This window comes from Aulostomus chinensis, chromosome 19, assembly GCF_037954235.1.
Source record: "Aulostomus chinensis isolate RoL2024-O1b breed Wild chromosome 19, RoL_Achi_v1.0, whole genome shotgun sequence".
Lineage (NCBI taxonomy): Eukaryota > Metazoa > Chordata > Actinopteri > Syngnathiformes > Aulostomidae > Aulostomus > Aulostomus chinensis.
In genome coordinates, this window is record NC_141338.1 from 8,279,467 (window position 1) to 8,300,359 (window position 20,893).

Below are 20,893 nucleotides of genomic sequence, written 5' to 3' on the forward strand. Positions count from 1 at the left end.
GGTGACGCTTGGATTTACATGTCTCACAGAACTTGTTCAAAGGGAGAGCTTGTTTGAGGATCTGAAATTGAGATGACTTAGAAATTCAGAGAAAACAAATATACATACATGTAGGTATATATATATATATATATATATATATATATATATTTATATTTTTTAACCTACATTATGAATAAATGACAGTCTCAGGCTGCTTTGGAAACTGGCAGGAGTTTAAAAACCCAGCAAATATGCAAACCACTTCCTGCATGGATTTCATGGTGTTTAGGATCCCAGACAAAATGGCAGGAATCCGTTTTGTGGCATATCCATACATGGCAAAACCGTATGATTTTGAAGCCTTTTTTTTTTTTTTTTTTAGAGACACTGAGCATACCACACAAAGGCCAGTTAGTCTGATCAAAATTCTAACATATGGCGCGAGGTCAAACTTTGATTAACGGAACACTCAGCCCCAGCTGCTGCTTCGGAGAAAACCTATTTTCCCCCAGGATGCATACCTGAGCAGTCAGCGCTCCTGGTCTTTGGTTTCAAGAGGACAACTAAAATTCAGTCCAGCTAAATACATCAACTTTAGTGTTCAAGTAAGAGGTACACCATGAAAGCAAATACCATTGAGAACACTATGTTCTGCACTCATCCCAAAACTAAAAATCAATTTCCCATAATTTCTCTGACAAGAATTTGATGCAGCATTTTAATATGGCAAAAAGTGAGAATACAGAATCAACAGTACATCTAAGAAATCACAACTGCTTTATTTCTTTTCTTTCAATAAGCTCTTTTTTTCTTTAAAATAAGGGAGAGTATTGAACAAATATCTGAAAGGGTAAAGATCAGGTAGGATAAATAGGATGCTGGATCAGCTGTAGAAAGCACTGGTCCTTTTTGACAAAATGAAATATGCATCTTAAAAGTACAAAACAAAACAAAAAAGTAGTTAGGGCAACAATTTGGTGCAGGTACAGTGATGAGAAGCATCAAGATATTTTGCAGGAAGGTAAAAGAGGCAAAAAAACAAAACAAAACAAAACAAAATCAAAAACACTCCAAGCCTGATAAACCTATCAACAAGTGAAAGCAGTCCACTCTGAGAACAGTGACCTTCAACGTCATTTATAGTGCCACAATATCTAAAATGAAATGTGGGTTAAGCCCCCTCCACCCCTGCTGACAAGGCTCGCCTGTACAGTTGAGTATGCATGTACATATATATACCAGTGAAACACTGTCATAACCATAAATCATGTTGTAGTGTCATGAAGCATTATAGTTAGCAGTATTTTTTTTTTTTAAACGAATTGGCATTCTGAGTTTCAAAATAAGTGTCCATTTGGGAAAAAAAAAAAGAACGATTCCAACAGCTTCACATTTTCAAACGGAACACTTTAAAAGTCCTTCGTAGTCCACTGGAACTGCAGTGCTCACAAAAACAAACTAAAGCAACAAGTGATGCCAAATGCCCCACCCACCCTTGTGATCATTAGTTTGACCCCCCCCCCCCCCCAAAAAAGGAAAAAGATATTTGGACCCTGATCTTGATTATTGTTAGGCTGCATTTATTGCTCGTGCCACCTCACAGACCAGATACGAATAATAAAATGGAGTCTTCACAAATTCCCCATCGTAAGAGGGTTTTGAACAGAATTGGAGTAAAAGTCTTTCAGGAACCTTTGTAGAACAAAAAAGAAAATGCCAATGTTTGAAGATGTAAAAATTGCCACATTACAAGTTCATGAACAAACAGTTTGATTCATTGAGCAATAAGAAAAGCGAACATTTCAATCAGCTATCATGGGGGGGGGGGGGGGTCCTTTACAGCAATAGTGAACCCCCCCCATCCTCTGACAAACTTCCCAATGAGCACAAATAGTCTCCAGCTCAGTTGATAAAATCCACACAGTTGCTGGCAGCATTATGAAAGGTCGAGGTAAAGGTAGAGTCTGTGAAATGTTCCCAGGTTCTAGGGAGGAATCCTGCAAGAAAAACACACGTCACATGCACACGCTGCTGCATCGATGCCGGTGAAGTTCCCCGTGGAAGCAACATTATTTTGGTAAAAAGTCCAACCTTTTTGTTTCATTTTTACATCCAGAGGAGGGAAAAACAAAAAAACAAAAACAAGCGACCAAGACTGTGTAAAAGCAAAGAACAGAATTTGAAGAAACGAAACTCTAGAAATCTACGCAGTTTAGCCACAGTTCACGGTTGAGTGAAGAACCCCAAGAAGATGCATTTCGAGGGCTTCACTGTCACCATGTTGACATGCAATGTCCACAAATTGGAGTTATGGATTTTTCTCATTTAATAAAAAGTCCTTTACCAGTAGGATGAATGGGTGATAACATTTATTTACCAGCAAAACATGAACAAAAAGTGCCCCACTGCATTATTTTTTATTTGTTTAAAAACTTTGAACAGACTTAGCTTCTTATATTCAAGTGTCTGCCTGATCTTAAAGGCTAAAGTCTGTCCAGTAACAAGGAGTAAATACAGTTTGGCAAAAAGGTATGAATAATGAACCATCTGCCCCCCCCCCCCACTTCAGAAAGAAACACAAAACAATATTTTTTTTTCTCTTTACCACTCTCCCCTTAAAAGTGACTAATAATAAATTAAAGAGGACCTTGAAGAGATCTGCTTAAAAGACTGTTTGTGTCTATGTATATATTCATATATATTTATATATCTCTATACGTGGTGTGAAGTAAGAGTGTCCAGGTCTGACAGTTCATTAGCCTTGCCACCTTGGTGCCTTGGGATAAGGGGGGTGGGGGGGATCTTAGAAGGCTCAGACATTGGTCAAGGGTCTTTGTGTTGGTAGGCTAGGTGGTGGTGGTGGTGGTGGTGAGGATTTTAAGGTCCACTGTTATGCCTTGCCCTCCTCCACTTTGACAGCCTGGGGTTTGATGGCTCCAGTGCGTGCTGGTTTGGCCTGCCCTGTGGAGGTGAGGGGCTCCTGGAGTTTGCTGGTCATGCCCCCGGGTGGTGTCTTACCCTCGCCCACTGCCTTGCGGACGTCTCGCATGGTTTTACTCTGAACGTTGAAAAAAAGGGGAGGAGTTACTAAGACCAACTACTGTGGCTGACAAAAATAACATTTATGATTGACAGCTGGATTTATTTACATTTAATCATGTTTAGGACAGCATTATTCATAACTGTTAGCACACATACAACAAAATAATGCTCAGATTAAACATGTTAAAAGTACATGACAGTCTACAAATAGTAAATCAAGTCCTTGAGCTTCAAGAATGGTTCAGAAAGATACTTCACATGAACTACAACCTACACTTACAAGAGCAGACACTAAAACTACGCAAACATCAATGCAAGTTGAGAGAAGGAAAATTAATGAAATTAAATTACCTATATTTACAGTGGGTGGCTCACCTTCATGCCATCCTCTGGCCCTTTGACAGGGGGCTCAGGGGCTGAGGGAGGGGTGGAGTGGGGAAGGTCACGGCCAGGATTGGAGTAGGGGGGGGAACGGATGATGACAGGTTTGTTGACCTGCATAACTGGTCTCTGGATAGGGTTTGGGAAAGGGCCTGTGGTGGGGGGGCGCATGTGCATCACCATGCTGCCCTGAGCATGTGAGGGGGAGGTGGGGCAAACAAAGTAGATGGGGGAGGATGAAGATATTAAGAGTTAAAATGCCAGTACTGAATGTATCATTAGTTTCTTAGTCCCATCAATGTATCTTTACAAACATGTACTTGGGATTCTTTATTCCAGCTGTGTCAAGTGACAGTGAATGTGTGAAAATACCTGTTGAGTGAAGTGTGTGGGCAGAGGTCCTACAGGGCCCCCAGGACCAGATGTTTTGCCACTAGGACTGGCAGATCCAGGCCTGATGGGGAGAGGGGACGGGGGACAATTAAGGCTGTTTCCTGCATCATGAATTCTGATGTTCAAGTCTCACTTGCAGATAGGGAAACTATTTTTTTTGCACTGTGCACAATTTGAGTTTCAGGTTGAGCACAACTTCATCTGCTAGTTTAAGGCTGACCATGCTTGGCGTGAAAACGTCACATGCAAAAGCTTAAAACTAGCAAAGGTCAACTGTGCTTGACAGAGGGCTTGGGCTCACCTGTAGGAGCCTCCTGATATGCCTGGGGAATGATTGGGCTTTTCAGGGAACTGGAAACCTTTCATTTCCATCTGCGAGCTCTGAAAATGGGGCAATGACAGGAACACAGTCAGTACACAAAGACACATGCAAATAGGATTATTTTTTGTTTTGAGAGTTTCAATATGCTGATGTCATAGAACAGTTTTGGTTTGAGTGACAGAAAAGGTCGCACCTCTCGGCTGCCGGTCATGACGGCAGGCTGGGAGCCAGGTGGCAGCATCCTACGTGGGGCTCCTACTGACAGATTCTGTCCTTGCTGCAGCTGGATGGACTGTGGGAGGATGAGATGTTGCTGAGCTGAGCCGTAGCGAAGCTGAGAGCCAGGTAAAGGCATGGTCACCTGGTGAAAAAAAGAACCATTTAATGGTAGTATCATGGTGGGATACTGTCAAGAAACTTGTATGTACTATATAGCGTGGGGGACCATAGTTGACTCAAAAAAGTATCAGAATACTGAATTCATAATAATTCAATGATGCTGAAAATGTAGGAACCGATTACTAACCCTTTTGAGAGCACCAAAGCCAAACAACAGAGAAGAAAAAAGTACAGTAGATGTATTTATGGTGCATCTGCTGATTCTTTTAATCACAAATTGAGATGTAAAGATAAATGATTGATGATGACTGATTAATTAGTAGATTGCTGTGAAATGCCAGAATGGTCCCAAGTTTAATACAAGATCCAAATAAATCCCTTGGATATTGGGCAACCATTATCAACTGACCTGGATGAGCTGAGAGTCCATTAACTGGGAGGATCCCATACTGGGTCCCTGGTTCATCTGGCTGTCATAGACTAGCTGCTGACTGCCGTTCATAGGCTGGTAGTGTGAGCCGGACTGGGGCTTGACTATGTCTGAGGGCTGCATGCCAGGGAAAGCCGAGTAGGGACCCTTAAGAGGGGCTCCGCCCGACAGCACCATAGGGCTGGGCTGTGACAGGTTGGGGTGCATGTACACCTGGGACCTGACAAGAGAAGACAAGTGTGTGGGGGTGGGGTACAAGGAGTTAGTGTGCCACACACAAGCAGATTATAGGACTGTAAAATGTAGAAGCAAAATAGTACCTGAAAGGGGGGATAGAATTGAACATCTCTTGAGACTGAGAAACAGGTAGACCTCCCCTCAGACCCAATTGAGCCTGAGCCTGAAGAGACGTATGCAAGGAGATTGGAATCTGCTGGGCTGCAGCCGCCTGAATGTATGAAATATAAATAAAAGTTCTGCAGGAAAAATTTGCAAAAATTACAGACCAAGCTGTGGGAGTGTGTGGATACCTGCTGGTAGGTCTGCTGTTGGGTCATTGCAGGTGGTACCAGGCGTGGCTGGCTAGGGAAGACATGGCCATCAAGATACAGAGGGGGGATATGATTACCTGAGGAAATAAAGAACAACAGATGTTTTACTTTCCCTCAGATTAGACCTGTATGAATTTGGGATAGTTTAAAATCCAGTATACCTTGCATGGACATGGACGGTGCCACTGATGCTACAGGCATGGGAGGCATGGAAACCCCTCCGAAAGAACTGTAGCTAACACCACTGGAAGAACCGACGCTGCATGGAGGCTGAGTGCCTGATGCACCTCCACCCGGAGAGCCCTGCTCAGGAAGGGACTGGGAGTTCTCCCACGCTTTACGTGCGGATTCCATCTGAAGAAATAGTGACACATTGATCAGATGATAATAGATGTTTGAAGAACTCACTGACTCACATTATAACTCATTCAGATTTCAGTAATTTTCCTGATGTATGAATAGATGATACGGTTCATGTACATGGAGTTATAGTTCAAATACCTTGAGGGTGAGGTCAGCACTGGGGAAGGAGATGGGGTTGAGGTTGATGCCTGGCTGGAGGTGGTTTGAGCGCAGCATGGGGATACTCTGCAAGTATTTGATTTAAATACAACAAAAAGGGTTTCCTCATTATCATGCATCTTATCTCAAATCATTTGTAACAGACAACAATTGTCAATAAAAAGTCTTTATGCTTTTAATTTCTGAAGCAATTATCAAGGCAGTCCTTGAAATATGCCAGACATGACTCACATTGGTGGTCAGAGCATCTTGAAGCTTGTTGACGGGGTTGGACACTGGCACAGGGGTAGAACCCGGAGGCAGGCTGAAATCAGAGTCTTTGGCACTGACACCAAACTCAATTGGGGGCACAGGAAGTACAGTGTCCACGTGGAGATCCACACCGTTGACTGGAGTGATAGGGCCGCCTTCTAAACGATCAACAACTTCTGAGCCTTTGCGGTGCTTCAGGGAGCGTTCATTCCCGATGGGCCCAGGTTTGTGCTGCTCCTTACTCTGTTCTGGGCCAGCATCGGAGTCCTGGCCAAGAGGAAGAGATCGCACCACTTAGTTGAAGATTCTCAATATCACTGCAGCTACTTTGCCAAATTATTCAGAAATTCCAATGATACATGTCAAACATGTCAATATGAGGAGGATATGCTTTTTTTAGATTAGGATCAGCATCCGCACTGTGCTACCTCAGAGTTGGGTTCACTCCCAGTGTAAGACACTTGTTTAGTCCATGAGTCTCCTCCTGAAGACTGTACTGATAGAGCTGGAAAAAATAAACATTGCCATCCGTAAATATTAGTGAAAATCTGACCCATTTGTATCTGTTTCCCAAACTATGTCACTCATGAACATGACCTAGAGAATTTGGTTTGTCCATTACCTGAACTATTGGTCTCCCAGATTTCAGTTCCCAAGTTGTTTGAAGAAAGCGCTTCCTCAGGTTGTTCAATACTCATGTTTCCCTGCTTCTTGGCAAAGCGTGGCGGTATCTTGGATGTGACTGACCTGTTTTTCACTGGCACCTAACAGGCCAAAGAGGAGTTAAACAAGCCACATACCTACTACCAAACCAATTTATCTATTGATGAGCATTATTATAGAGAATCAGTGTGAGTGTATGTTCAACTTACAGCTCCCTGTTCCTTCCTCCTCCTATCATCTTCCTGAGGGCGTCTTTGCTTTTTGGACAAAGCATCCTGGAAACCATCTGCATTTGAAACTGGTCCTCCTGCATCTCCGTCAACTACAAACAGCCAGGTAGTCAATGTTAAAACTTTCTGTCATCTGTTTCAGCTAAAATGAGGCCAACACTCAGTGTCTGCTTTAAAAATATAGACTGGTAGATTGGTGGACATCAGTCCAACTTTTTTGGTTTGTCTCATTTTAACAACAAGGAAAATACAAAGGAACCAATTCAAAAACACAACTCACTTGGGTAGGTGCTCAGCTCATACTGGGAAAGATGTTCGGCTATGTCTGCCTTGACCGGTCCTGGCTTCAGCTCCTTCTCCAGTTTCTTTCCTGAGGACTCATTGGGTTCCCTCTCCTCTTGCTGCTCTAGGCTGTAGACTGGGCCCGACTCATCTGGACTCCTGCTAAAAAACAAAGAAAAAAGCGGCAAGGAGAGTTGTAACCGAGTATGCTGGGCACTGACAATCACTTAATAACATACAAAAAAGCCAAATTTCATTGAATTCTACTGACAACTAATTTTTAGTTTTGATGGGTGACTAATTCAAAGATTTTTGTAATGGTTCATAGAATAAGAGAATACCAGGATAAGGCTGGCGGGGGGCCGCAACATACATGTAGGGTTTAAACAGTTCTATAACAAACTGTTTTCTAAATTTTTAAAAATTTTCAAATCTTCTATTATTCCATGTGACAATGTATTGCTCACTAGTCATTGTGTTTTTCCCAAGTGATGATTACACAACATCTCCTGTGGAAATGTGATGTGAGGGAGGATTGCAAAATCCACAGAGTGAATGGCATGGGGACAGGCCCCTGACACAGGCAGCGTTGAAAGTTGGGCATCTTTTTAAGCGGAAAACAAGAAATCCCACCTCCCTGTTGTCTGCTTCTGCTGACCTATAACTGCAATCTACAACTGTGTTTGTCCAGATTCATAATATACTGTGCATATACAATGCAAAATTTCAATATTTTTCTTAAAAAGGAGTCTTTCTAAGCAAAACTGCTTCATTAGCCCCTCTAGGCATTACAAACATTGGCTCGTAGCCTTATGATGTCACACTGGACTTTTTTGATAAACAGTAAAATGTCATCAATAACTCATGCATTCTTGAGTCCTAGCTGAAAACATGTTTTGTACAACCACTGACCTGACCTTCGACTGCCAAAATCAAATCAGTGTGTGTAGGAGAACATTTGTGCCACGTTTTAAGGACTTCCTGTACTGTGGTGACTGAGATATCACATTCAAGAGGCAAAGACAATATTTCCAGGACAGTGACCGTGCACTTTGACTGAAAAATCTCATCAGTTAATCCTTCAGTGTTAAAAAAGAACAACAGAATTTCTGGTAAATAAGTGAAACCAAGGAACTGGTTTTTCAAACAGGCATTCAGCCAGTGTTCAACTCACCTCTTACAAGTAGTTCCTCCATTTTGCCAACTATCACTCCTGTTTGAGGAGGTGGAGGGGGGGTTATCAGGTACACGTGCCATTTTGCTGGTTTCCAGCAGTGATGGCTCTCCTTTCCTGTTCTGTCGTTCCACCAATGGTCTCTGACTGGAGAAGCTTCTCTTAGATAGCTCTCTTTTCTCAACAGAACCTGGTTCACTATGGCAAGAGTCTGAAGGAATATCACCATGTCCCTGTGGAGCCGTCCCTCCACTTCCAGCTCGCTTCTCCCTCCAATCGCTAAAGTCGCTGTTGTCTGATCCTGTCTCCCAGTCCTCTGCCTGACCGTGTTGGCTTGTTCGTCCACCAGAATAGTGGCCACTGGGCCAATTGTCATCCCCACCGGCTTTAGGACGACCAGGCCAGGGCCAGTCTCCATTCACATACTCTTCACTTGTCCACTGGTTTGAGCCAGGTTCACGATCTTGTCGCAGACGACGGAAGCGTGGAGGTTTGTCTTGACGTGGAGGGCGTCTCCTTCGTAACACCTGCCTGTCAGGGTTGTCATTGTCAAAATAGTATTCTCCTTCACGGTCCTCTGTGCCATTTTCCATGAAAGAGCCAGTAAATTTAGGCGTGTACTTGAGAGTCTCACGCTCAACAGGGGGTCTGCGGGAATAAGTAGTTTCAGCGCCAGGAGCATAACCGTTTTCTTGGATAGAACCACCACTGCTACTAAACTGAGGGCCACGGCCCCTCCATGTAGATATATCTCTCGAGCCCCCAAAGCTTCGACTGTAATTCCCAGCAGTATTCATTCTGGGAGGCAGCATGCGACCTCCAAAACCCCTGTTGGCCTTTGCCTTTTCTCTGGCATCGGTGGTTGTCTGGTCATCTGTGTAGACCTTGTTGGATCTCCAAGAGTCTCGATCAGCTTTACGGACTTCACCAGACTCTGTGTAACTTTCCCCATTTTCACACCCCTTCTGTCGTCGTCTCTTGGGGAGTTCCTCATACTCTGAGGCTTCACTTAAGGTTTCACTGACATTGCGCCTCCTGGGCTTGCCCCTCTGAAACTCTTCTACTTTAAGGTCTCTCGGTTGTGCTCGACCTCTGCCTGCCCGCTGAGCACCACTTCCATTGTTGTAAGCTCCTCTGAGATTGTCTCCACCTCGCACACCACGGGCGCCACCTCTTGAGTTAAATTCTCTAAAACCTCGACTACGGCCTCTACCTGTTCCCCTGACTGCGCCAAAGGCCTGTTCTTCATCAATGAAGATCCAGTTATTGCGTCGTGGTGCCTGAGGCTCCCGTATATCTTGGCCATCTCTAGGTGACTGGCTTTTGCCACTGTCCCAGGGGTTCTCCTTAGGAGAGTCATCACTTTGGGTGCTTAAAGGTCTTTCTGTTTTGATGGGAGCTGGTGACTGGCGCTGCCTTTCTTCAGGTTGTTTCTCAACAACAGGTGAAGCAGAACGCCTGTTGCTGGCAGGCTGGTTATCTTTCTTCAGGTCATAAACATTAGTGAGAACTTCTTTCTCCAGGCGATAGGGAACCGGTTTCTCTTCAGGCTCAGGTTTAGGCTTCTCGTTCTCTTTGTCCTCCACTTTCAGAGCCTTGAGAACTGGTTTCTTGATTGGCCCGGTTCTGCGTGTCAAGGTTCGGCCGCTGTTCTCAGATGGCTGGCTGACACTAGTACTGGAGAGGGAGGTGGGGTCAGACCACTGATTTTGTGCATTATTGAGTCCTCCATCTTGTTTCTGACCTCCATCTCTTTTCCAGTTGTCCTTGGAGCCTTCCAAGGTCTCATCATGAGATTCAGAACCCTCTTTCAGATGCTTGTCTCTAGAGTCTTGTTTTGTGTGTTCACTATCTGACTGCTGAGAGTGGTTCTGAGAACTCGTCAGCAACCCTTGGTCATGAGTTTGGTGCTCTCTATCAGAGCTTCGGCTCTGATAAGCATGATGGGGGAGATCATCTTGAGGGTGTGTCAAACCATCACTAGCCCTCTCTTCATAGGAGTCCTGTTGAGAGGAGGCCATATCACTTCTGTGGAAAAGATACAACAAAAAAAAAAAGAAAAAAAGATGAAGACTGACATAAACAGAGGTCCACAGACAGGGGTGAATGTCACTGGTCAGTGACAAATGTCTTTATGTCTTTATGAGACAGGACCAAAACTTTTTGAAACAACTATCAGACTTCTCTGATGCAATATTCAAAGGCTCTACTGTTTTTAAACACAATAACTCACCTGTCATCTGGCTGGCCACTGTCTGAGTTTTCATGCTGTCTCTGGTAAGGTGGAGTGAAGCTGCGCAAGGGGTAACCATCTTGGTTCCACACAGTGTAAGGCTCAGTGGAAGGGGTTCGTCTCTCCTGGTGCAGGTTTGGATGACACCCCTCATCAGAACCAGGACTGTTCAAATGTTCTTGATGCATCATGGGTTTCATTATTCCTGTTAAAAATCATACAATTTTTGTTCAATTTAGACATTTTTTCACGGTCTTAAAAGTGATTCCAGACATGTGCACAATTTTTTCCATGTCTTCATACTCACCCGAAGAGTGGACAGCACCAGGATAATAGTCCACGGGAGATCTTCCTTGGCCCATGCGAGGATCCATGAAAGGGGGCATCATCATCCAGCGGGGATCAAACCCAAGGACATGTGGTGGATAGTAACCCCGCTGTGCATGATTTGAGCCAGAGGGGGCCGGGTGACCAGACTGCTGCCAGTGCTGCATCTTATATACTTGATCCTGTAAGACATTGTGGACAATTGCATCATTTTTGTTCCAAAAAAATATAATGCTCAGCTCAACGGTCAGAGTCAAGAAGATACCGTCCAAATTGACATTTCCTTTAGTGTACATATGGGTATGTGAGTGATATATTGAATGATATTAGACATTCTATTAAAGTCTCCCATTTGGCTTTGACAGTGTGCCACAATGGGAAATACTGCAACTCCGACACCAAGATATCCAAGTAAAATCTGAGTATCAAACAATTTTATCATTTCCACCTGTGCCCTTTGTGCTGAAACATGTAAAAAAAAAAAAAAAAAAAGTCAATCAAGTACATTGGCCATCAAAGTTAAATGTTTCACTAAATCAATCAACCATAAATAAATAAAAAGAACACAAATGATTATAACAGAACTACTCATACTACTTTAATGTCTAACTCATGTAATATAAATTGGAGTTTTCAAAGATTTTCATGTAGATTTCTCCAACCTTGAAACAAAATCCATCCTTTCACTCTAATTATTGAATGCCCTCTTCCCAAAAAAGCAGCCAGTAGTAAATCATAATGCAAAGTGTGTGATTTATGGGTTACAGAAGTAGTACTCACCTGCTGCTGCTGCTGGTGCTGTGTCTGTTTCTGAAAGCGAGGTGGGATGGGTTTGGAGGAATGACGTCCACTGTAGTCGCCAGAGGGGGAGGAGGGCTCCTGGCCATCATCTTCACTGGTCCGATAAGTGGGGAAGCTTGATTCTTCACGGTAACTATGGCTAGGGGAGTTGTCTGAGGGACACTCATTCACATCTACAAACCATTTAATTACAAATCATGGTTAGAATTTACGATTGTCTTCATATTTTCAATAGCATATCAAGGTTGAAATCTCTAAAAGTCTATAATAGTTTACCTTTTGTGCTATATTGCCAGCTCTCGTGATGGCCTTTACTCTGTTCCCTGTTTGGAGACATAGGGACTTCTTTGCCATCCCCATCTTTCTGGACCTCCTCTGTCCTAGATGTTTGTCTTTCAGTCTTGCCAAATTTCTCATCCAGCTTTTTCAGTTTTTCAGCACAGGCAGCCAGCCTTTCTTCCCGAGCACGCCTTTCTTCCTCCTCCCGGCGTCTGCGGGCCCTCTCAACAGCCTCCGACAACTCAGGTGAAACATACTTTGCCCTGGCTGGAGCCTGTGTCTGAGATTGCCGCTGGTGATCTTCTTGCTCAGCTCCTATCTCACCTGGATTTTTCTGCAGGGCCTAGAAGTGGAACAGAGGTTTTTACAGGTAAGGTTTTCTACTGATCGTGAGTCGTTTACTTTGTGAAAGCAGAGGATGCACAGCACAGGGTGGGGACAAGAAACCAAATCACTGGTCAATTTCAAAAGGAAATTGTAACGGTGTACAGTTAAGCCCTATTTCAAGAAAGATGCACGAAATTACAGCAAGTTTGAGAAGTCCTACCACTGTCTTACTTAATTCATGAGATTAAGTGGCCTATTTAATGGAAGAGAATACTTAACATGTAGGACTCAGTCTGACATATATTTCAGATCAAATCCGTCTCGTGCAACAGTCATTAACCATTTCCATTATCTGTTCCATCCATTTCGCGAGTAAAAAGCACGAGACATCACTATGGTTACTGGAAGGTCATCTGACCTGAGTCACAATAACATCTATCTCCCATCTATCTTGAGGACATGTGAAGATGTACTGCTTTTCATTTGGTTTGAAGTGTTTTCTTATGCTTCACAATCACAGAGTGATTACAGTAAAAAAAAAAACACATTGCATCTGTGAACAACTTAATGGTCTAATCTTCAGATAACGAATCTCAAAAGAGGGTGACAGTGGAAAAACACAGCATGGTGTGTAGTTACCGGGGAGTCCGTAGAGAGCGATCTGCTGCTGGCCTTCCTCAGAGGCTCCTGGTGATGATGTTGATAAGAATAACTCTCCTCTGGACCATCCTGGGGGTAAGTTACCTCTCCTGAACTAAGGGAGGATTGGCAGTCACGCTGAATGTCTCTTTCCCTCTCCCACTCAGCCCTAAAAAATTAAATGGAGGTAAAAGCAGAATAAAGACAACATGTTGGCAATCTGTGCATTTTCACAATGACTGTAAACTTGTGGCAGAGCAAAGATGAAAGAGATCTCACCACATCTTGTTTTTATCACTGGCAGCATGTTCATCTTCATCATCACTGAACTTGAGCTTCTCGCTATAATCAACCTCCTCATGGAGTCCTGAAAGTAAAGAATACGACTAGTCAGCATCAGCAGAGTTGGGATGAATTGGGACGAATTTCTTTAAATGTTCTCAGTTGGCCAACTGGGAGATGCAACATGTAAACTGATCCTCAGACTCTCTTGCACGGTGAATTGAGTATTATTGGCGAGTATATAGCGTACTACTGGCAGAGGGAAAAAAGTGCTGTGCAAACAAGCACTTAACCAGTAATGTGTTCACATGCACCAAAGTAACTGGATTACAGGGTGGCCTACACCAGTAAGCCGCTTTCTTAAATGTCAGGTAAACAAGAAACTTAGTTTCCACAACCAGTGGAGGGGATTAGATAAACCGCATTTGCCCTGCCAGATTTCTCCCAGAGAACAGAACTTTCTTGGCCAGCAGTACAAGTAACCAGACTTCAAATCACTTTTTCACATTTATGCATGTGCAACACAAAGGCTTCACACAGTGAAAGCTACAGCTAAATAGAATCAAAAATCTGAGCTGTTCTGCCATTCATAAGTCCCTACAATACACTTTGGGAGTTCTACATTAGTGTCCAGTGCTTGACCAAACATTATTGAGGATGAAATGGTCAATTCAGGGTCCTGGGTGTGCACTTCAAATCTTTGTGGTAATTGCTGGCAAATGAGAAACACAGCAGTGCTTCATGTATAGACTGGCCTTGCAGCAATACTCAAAATGCTGACGTATGGCAAAAATAAAAGGCTGAACCAGAATTACCATCTCACAGTTGTATACCAACCAGTTCAGCTGCATCAACATCCATGTCTGTAAAAACTCATAATATACTGTCTTTAGTTGAGACCTAGGGGGGATTTTATAGAAGATACAATGTTTCTTTTGAAGTTAAGTTGACGTTGTTGCTAATTAACGGCGCAATTAATTAGGATAAAAAAATTGTAGCCAGAATCTTATCATCAATATGAAGATTTGAAGAAAGGTGTTACTGAAATACTGCATCCATGGGACAGACGGATGGACGCCCCTGGCACATGACGACTCCAGCCCCAGCTTTCAACAGAGATCAGAATCATCATTGCACAAATGTCCCTCATTTATCTGACCTTGCTGTAGGAGGGGACAGAGGATAATTTAACAAATAATACTGACCAGCCCATCCATCCTCGCAGTCATTGTCAAGCTCATCCAGATCCTTTAGGTCTTCTGGATTAATGATAGCTGGGCGTACCAGTCTGTCACCAGGCCTGCGGATGGGCTGAGAAGACAGTCGAGGTGGAGCGCGGACAAAGCGGTTCTCTCTTCTCACATCACCACTGTAATCAGAGCAGGTAAATATACCAACTAGCAAATGCAAGATGTTGCAAGTCTATGTTTCAAACTAATGATCATGATCTTGTGAATGTACTTACTTGACAAGTTCAGGTTTGGTGTAAGTCTGTCTAAAAGTTGGTTTACTGTCAAACCGGGCTGGTGCAGCTACAGTGGTAGGAACATGGTCTGTACCTGGGGTTTCCCGTGTCTCTTTAGAGCACATCTGACAAATACAGGACGAAACAATGGGTTCAAAGCAGAAACACAAATCAACCAAGAACAGATATTAGCATTAGACTGTAAGTAAAAATTTCCAAAAAGTAATAAGACTTAAAAGAGTCATATGAGTCCAATACTACTTACAAATGCAGGCAACATGTCATGGTAGACAGCGGTCGAAGTGTGGTGAAGCTGATACTGCAGGGCAGTAGGGACGGTTGTTCTACGAACAGGCTGGGCGGGTCGCAGGGAAGGCTCCTTGGGATCAAGGACTGGTGACTGAGCTGTCACAACACTCGCAGTGGTGGCAGAAGTAGGGTGAGATGAGGCTGGAGGGGTGCCAGTCTCACCCAGGGCAGTGAGCTTCCCCTCAGGATCTGCTGGCAGGCCGAGGGTCAGGGAGGAGGGCTGAAGGTTCCTGCCACCACCTTCCCTCCAGCTCGTCACATCTTGAGATGGGCAGAGGGAGAATTTAACAAGAATAAATAAAAAAACTGGAGAGGAAAAATGAAAATTGAAAATCGTTGGTTCCAGACAGTTTAATATTGCCAGCAATGTAATAATTGCTTCTGGGGAGATATCTGTGATCTCAGAAAAAAAAACAGTCCATTCTCATGAGTTGGAAGAGGGGAAAAAACTTACTCTGGGGGCGGAGGCTTGGTCCTGGCCCATACGACGGATCGTAGCCGCTTCTTTCCTTGCCAACCCTGTCCTGTTCTCCAGCTGCCTTCAGCGTGGGAAATTCCTCGTGAGAGAAGGGCTGAAGTCGGTTTGAGGCCCTTGAACCTGATGTTGACATGAAAACAAGTGTCATCAAAACAGCTGTTTGACTTGTGCTTATTGGCAAAGGCATTTCACAATATTGAATGCATTTGCAAATAATTCGTAACACACACACACACACCAAACTCAATTATTGATAAATCAGAGATGACTCACCATCTTGCTCGACTGCCTTTCCATTTAGCTGGGCCCATTGTTTTGGTCCACCTGTGCTTGTGTTCTGCAAAAATGGAGAAGAAAGTATTGGAAAATGAGCGCTTCAATTTGAAATTCAATTATCATTATGGTAATGGTATGGGGACAATGCTACAGGCTGTAGATAACCACACAAATACAAACCTCCTGGTTGGCTACTGGTGAGGGCTTCTGAAGATTGGAGACAGACTTCTGTAAAGCCAGCTGCAGCTGCAACTCCGGCAGCTGTGGTATTGATGCAATAGAACTACAAAGAGGGAAAAAGTAAACTGTCAGCTTTGAGGAATTTTGTCAAACCAAGCACATGTTTAATAACTTAATTCAAAGCTGAAGATCCCAAAGACTGTGGAACTCTGGACGGTCTAAAAATGAGTTCAGATATTTATGGTTTTCCCCCACTGTTTCTACTCCATACACCCAGTAGCAGCAGCGGCCCATCACTGCTAAGTTATTGCCACCAAAGCTTCGAAATTGGGGGCCATTCAGATGTTACATCTTTTTCCATTTCCACACCCAACTTTGCCATTTTAACATTAAGAGGCCCGACAAAATGAAATGAACAATATAAGACATCAGTGGAGGAAGGTGACAGATGCCGACTCTCCCTCACAGCAAACCCATTAGGTGAACCCAGACATTTTCTGGTGCCCTGAAGGTCATTTTTTGGCCTGCCATTATCAGCTAACTTGACTGCCAGCAGCAGCAAGTAGGAATGGGTTAATGGACATCTCAGACTACATGTCATTACACACTTTCACACTCAGGCCAGAGCTCCTGTTCACACAAGCCACAGCTCTTGATCTGTGATATTTCCCTGACAGCGATGCAACTGTCGACCTGCTTCTGTAACTGCAACACTTTAGAAGGGTCACAGGCCTTTTACCTCTTTTGATCGGGTTGTTCCTGCTTGTTCGCCCATCCTGTACCGTCTTTTGGCACAATAATCACGTTGGGATCGTTTCCTTTGTTTTCGGACTTCAAGCTCGGCAGGTGAGCTGGTGGGGGCATGCGCCGGGCTGCTGCCACTTTGCCAAGACTCTGCAAGCCATGTCGCGGAACTACTACAAGGGGGAACAAATACAGAGAGTTGCAAGGAGAGCTAAAAGGGGGAATAAAGGTGTAATATATACAAATATTGGAAAATTTGGATCAAATCTGCCCTACCTGCGTTTTTCTGAGTTTCTATTGATTTCCCCTTGTACTTGTCAAATAGGCTGAGCGAGGAATACTTGCTTTTCCCATCCTTGGACTTGGTTATTTGCCCCAAACGATCGGACATTGCGATGTAATGTCATCGAGTATGAAAATTTTTCTTTGCGCCTCTTCCCAGTGCCTTCAGATTCTATAAAGAAAAGAGAAAATTTACGACTTTAGTACACATTCTATTTGAGGTTAAAAGAAAGAAAATCAATCCTTCATTAAGGGTGTTAGATGTTCATTTATTGCTTGCCTGACAGTTGTGTAGTGTGTATGTCACAGGAACATGTAGCAGCATACTCTACACTGTCGCCTGATGTTCACCTTCCAGGAAATGCAACTACACGAGGCAAACACTGACCTCAGAGGATGTGATCAGTCCAAGTAATAACAAAAGTTTCTCCCATGCAATACCACACCACCATTTCCACACTGCTCCTATGTTCATTTCCAAACCCCATCACTTTCTGCTCATCTTTAGAACTTCAGCACCCATGTCCCACCATTTTTGTATGCAGTGAAATTGAATTCTCAGCAACACAGTAAAATCCACATTGACCTTTAAACTTGTAAATTTGCTTTTGAGTGGGACAAACCATAACTCTCAAACAAACCTTATGATTTATTAGATTTGATCTTTCATGTGAGTAACCATACAACACATTTTATTCCACATAAAACTGACTATCATAGGCCAAGTCTTTGTAGTCAGGAAGTTAGCCTCATGATGTTGCTATGCCAAGAATCCCTTCTCTTTCCTTGTTCAAACCTCATTTCCATCTATTCTTCCTTCAGCTAGAAGCCACTACAAAGAACTAATAGAATTTGGAAAAATTAGTCAGAATAATGACAAACAACATTTGTAAAACTCAAGTTATTCTTATCAAAGTTATGTATCAAACAAACAAAATCACAATTAACATAGATGAAATTGGTGCTGCAACAACAAAGTAATGGCAAAACACATTTTCAAGCACAATGTCAAAATTTCCCAGAACAATTTTTGTTGGATGTAATGGACATAAGATATCATGATATATTTTACCAAATACCTCAATGTGATTTTCTGACAGCTTGTTTAGATGACTTTTGGCAAATCCATAGCATATTTACGTTGTTTTTTTTTAAAAAAAAAAAACATCAGTAGTGTTAATGTGTCTAAATGGGTACAGACAAAATGCGTAAAATGTCAGGATAAACTGAAGTCTAAAACAATATCAATTCTCGTGTCGAAATATTTCTATTTTATCAACATATTTACCAGCCCTTGTACTGGCATATTTTTCCCTTGATTTGGTGTGATATGGGATGTGATGCAAGGTGCTGTTTAAAATGACAGCAATTCTAAAACACTCCACACCGAAACATACTCCCAGGGACACGTTTATAATGCTGTTTATAATGTGAGGTGAAAAGATTTAAACAGGAGAGATAATGATTTTATTTTTTGATAAGTGGTGGGCTATATACATGTTGAGAATACATATCGTAGGTCGAGCTGAATACCAGAGCAGATCCAGCCGTATGGGAGGCCGCTCGACCTACAAGAGGCAAAATTATAATCATGCTGTCTCCATCAAGATCGATTGGGTACTACTTGTGTAATGAAACGAAATTATTCAAACTCTCCTACTTGCATTAACAAAAAAAAAGAGGATTTTAGCGGAGGGCGCCGACATACGAATGTACACACGGAAGCTAACGCTATGACAGCTAGGTACCTAACGGCTGTATTTTCCCTTTGACTGAATGTTGAGTATATTTTCCGTCAAAAAATCCAAACGAAAATAATACAGAAGTGACAAAGACACCCCACCCCCCGCAGCTAATACACCAATGCTTAGCCTGCAGAATAACATACGCGGTCTCTATCGTTAAATATCTTTCCCTGCCTTCTTGTAAGCTAAAGTTAGCTACCGCTAGCTTAAATTTCAACACATGAAACAAAACATGACACCACACCAGTCAAGTACGCTGAACGTAAACAAAAACAAAATCTTCTCCGAATTAGGGGATAAACACCCCAAAGTACTGATCTTTTATAAGATGATTATAAGCTTGGTTCGTAGGTTAAAAACAGACGCCAGTGTCGGTAAACGCAAAGGAGAAGCCACCGCTAGTAAAATATGCTAACAGATGGCTAAAAGGAAAATGGCTAAGTAAACAGTATATAGCCAAAGATAGGAGTGCGAATCGCTGTCGGTGCGACAAGTTGGACTGTGAATAATCCAAAAAATATCAAAATAACACACCCAAAGGATCCAATTTGTTTCGGCTGGCTTCGACTGTGAACGAAGTCGTTAGCTTGCTCGAAAACTAGCGGAACGGCAATCCTGATAAACTTCCAGTCAAGCGTTAGTGTTTGTAGGGATAGATGGAAAAAAAACTGCCAAGCCCTGAGATTGTAGTGTACTCCAATTACTGCTTGACATTACGGTACATAACATTTTTATGGTAATCTCAGTGCCAGACGCTCAGCGCCGCTGTAACATTTCCAACTTGGCGTTCAGAACGGGGTGAAGACAGCGGTGGGAATGTAGGACAAGGCGATTAAAAATGGCTGCTGCCCAGAACAAAGCAACAAAAAAACTGGGCAGTGGGGAGGACAGGCAAAAACTCAGATTTAACTCAACCAACGGCGTCCATAACTCACCGATTCAACGACTTTGTGTACCTTCTGAACAAGGACAGTGATAAATTTCCACAAAATGAAGTCTATTCAAAGGATGGAAGGCGATTGCAAAGCCCGATCTTCATAGGTTGAACCGATAGCAGTGTTGTTGCTGGGGTCCTACCCGGCCTGAGAATGAACGGGGCAGTGAGGAGGCTGGATCGGATCGGCTCACTGCGTCATACGTCACCAGCTGACGTTCGTAGGAAAACAATAACGCCCTCTACTGGTTGATATCATAACGTACAGGCAATAAAGCAGTAAACAACGGCATTACAAGCATATTTGCACCAAACAACCCGCCGTTCAACTATGGTCTAAACGTTTATCTCTCTGTATTTTTCTCAGTGTTTAAGAAAAGCTAGTTAATGCCATCACGAAGAAAGCCATAGTTGAGGTTTTTAGTTTAACAACAGCTGTCTCTCTTTTCAGGAGTTTGATATGGATCTGTGTGTGTATGCTCTCTGACATGATCAGTCATGAAATTTTAATAGAGATACTCAAAAGAAAGGTTGGCCTCTCTGGTTGTGTATTAATTAATTCATTTTATCAAATCTTAAAAAATGTGGCAGGCAATTGTCATGGGAATTTGAGCTCATGAGGTGTTCACCAGGGGTCAATTGTAGGCCCATGACTGTTTACAATGACACACCATTGTGTGTTTCCTTGCCCCCCCAATGGTTAGAGCTTGTCAGAATGCATAAAAGAAACTGATTACGGGATGCCAAGTAATTTTTTTGTACAGTCAAATAATGAGAGCACTGAAATATGGACAAAAGAACAAACAAGACAGCAGTTTTAAATCGACAGAACTCTCTAAAGACAATGTCACACAAGCTTTGTGATAATTGACACGTCGCATCAATAGCATAGATAAAATCTGTTTTTATCATTTAAGAAATCTTGAAAAGGTAATGAGCTTTTTATTTCCGGCAAATGCTGAAAAAGTCTTCCATACTTTTGTCAACAGTCAACCAAACTAGTCAAATTTAGAATTTTTTTTTAAAGCT

General features: G+C 42.8%; 1 protein-coding gene across 4 annotated transcripts; it reads right to left on the minus strand.

Moving 5' to 3' along the window:
• Positions 1-677: 677 nt before the first annotated feature.
• Positions 678-20,038, minus strand: prrc2b (proline-rich coiled-coil 2B). 4 transcript variants are annotated; one of them, XM_086186936.1, is made up of 31 exons: positions 19,866-20,038; positions 17,180-17,357; positions 16,899-17,076; positions 16,160-16,262; positions 15,977-16,040; positions 15,680-15,823; positions 15,182-15,486; positions 14,917-15,041; positions 14,657-14,820; positions 13,449-13,536; positions 13,170-13,338; positions 12,201-12,546; positions 11,904-12,097; positions 11,104-11,305; positions 10,797-11,001; positions 8,564-10,591; positions 7,388-7,548; positions 7,087-7,199; positions 6,837-6,978; positions 6,643-6,719; positions 6,194-6,481; positions 5,942-6,028; positions 5,602-5,794; positions 5,420-5,517; positions 5,210-5,337; positions 4,869-5,109; positions 4,314-4,481; positions 4,100-4,179; positions 3,778-3,859; positions 3,400-3,594; positions 678-3,040 (listed from the first exon to the last, which is right to left on the minus strand). In XM_086186936.1, exons 2-31 carry the CDS (start codon positions 17,292-17,294, stop codon positions 2,873-2,875), a joined length of 6,651 nt encoding a protein of 2,216 aa, XP_086043062.1. In that variant the 5' UTR covers positions 17,295-17,357; positions 19,866-20,038; the 3' UTR covers positions 678-2,872. The 4 variants fall into 4 exon arrangements, with proteins under 4 accessions (XP_086043062.1, XP_086043060.1, XP_086043061.1 ...); XM_086186934.1 differs by having other exon boundaries at positions 679-3,040; positions 7,388-7,551; positions 19,866-20,037; XM_086186935.1 differs by lacking the exon at positions 19,866-20,038 and adding an exon at positions 19,465-19,715 and having other exon boundaries at positions 679-3,040; positions 7,388-7,551.
• Positions 20,039-20,893: the final 855 nt, after the last annotated feature.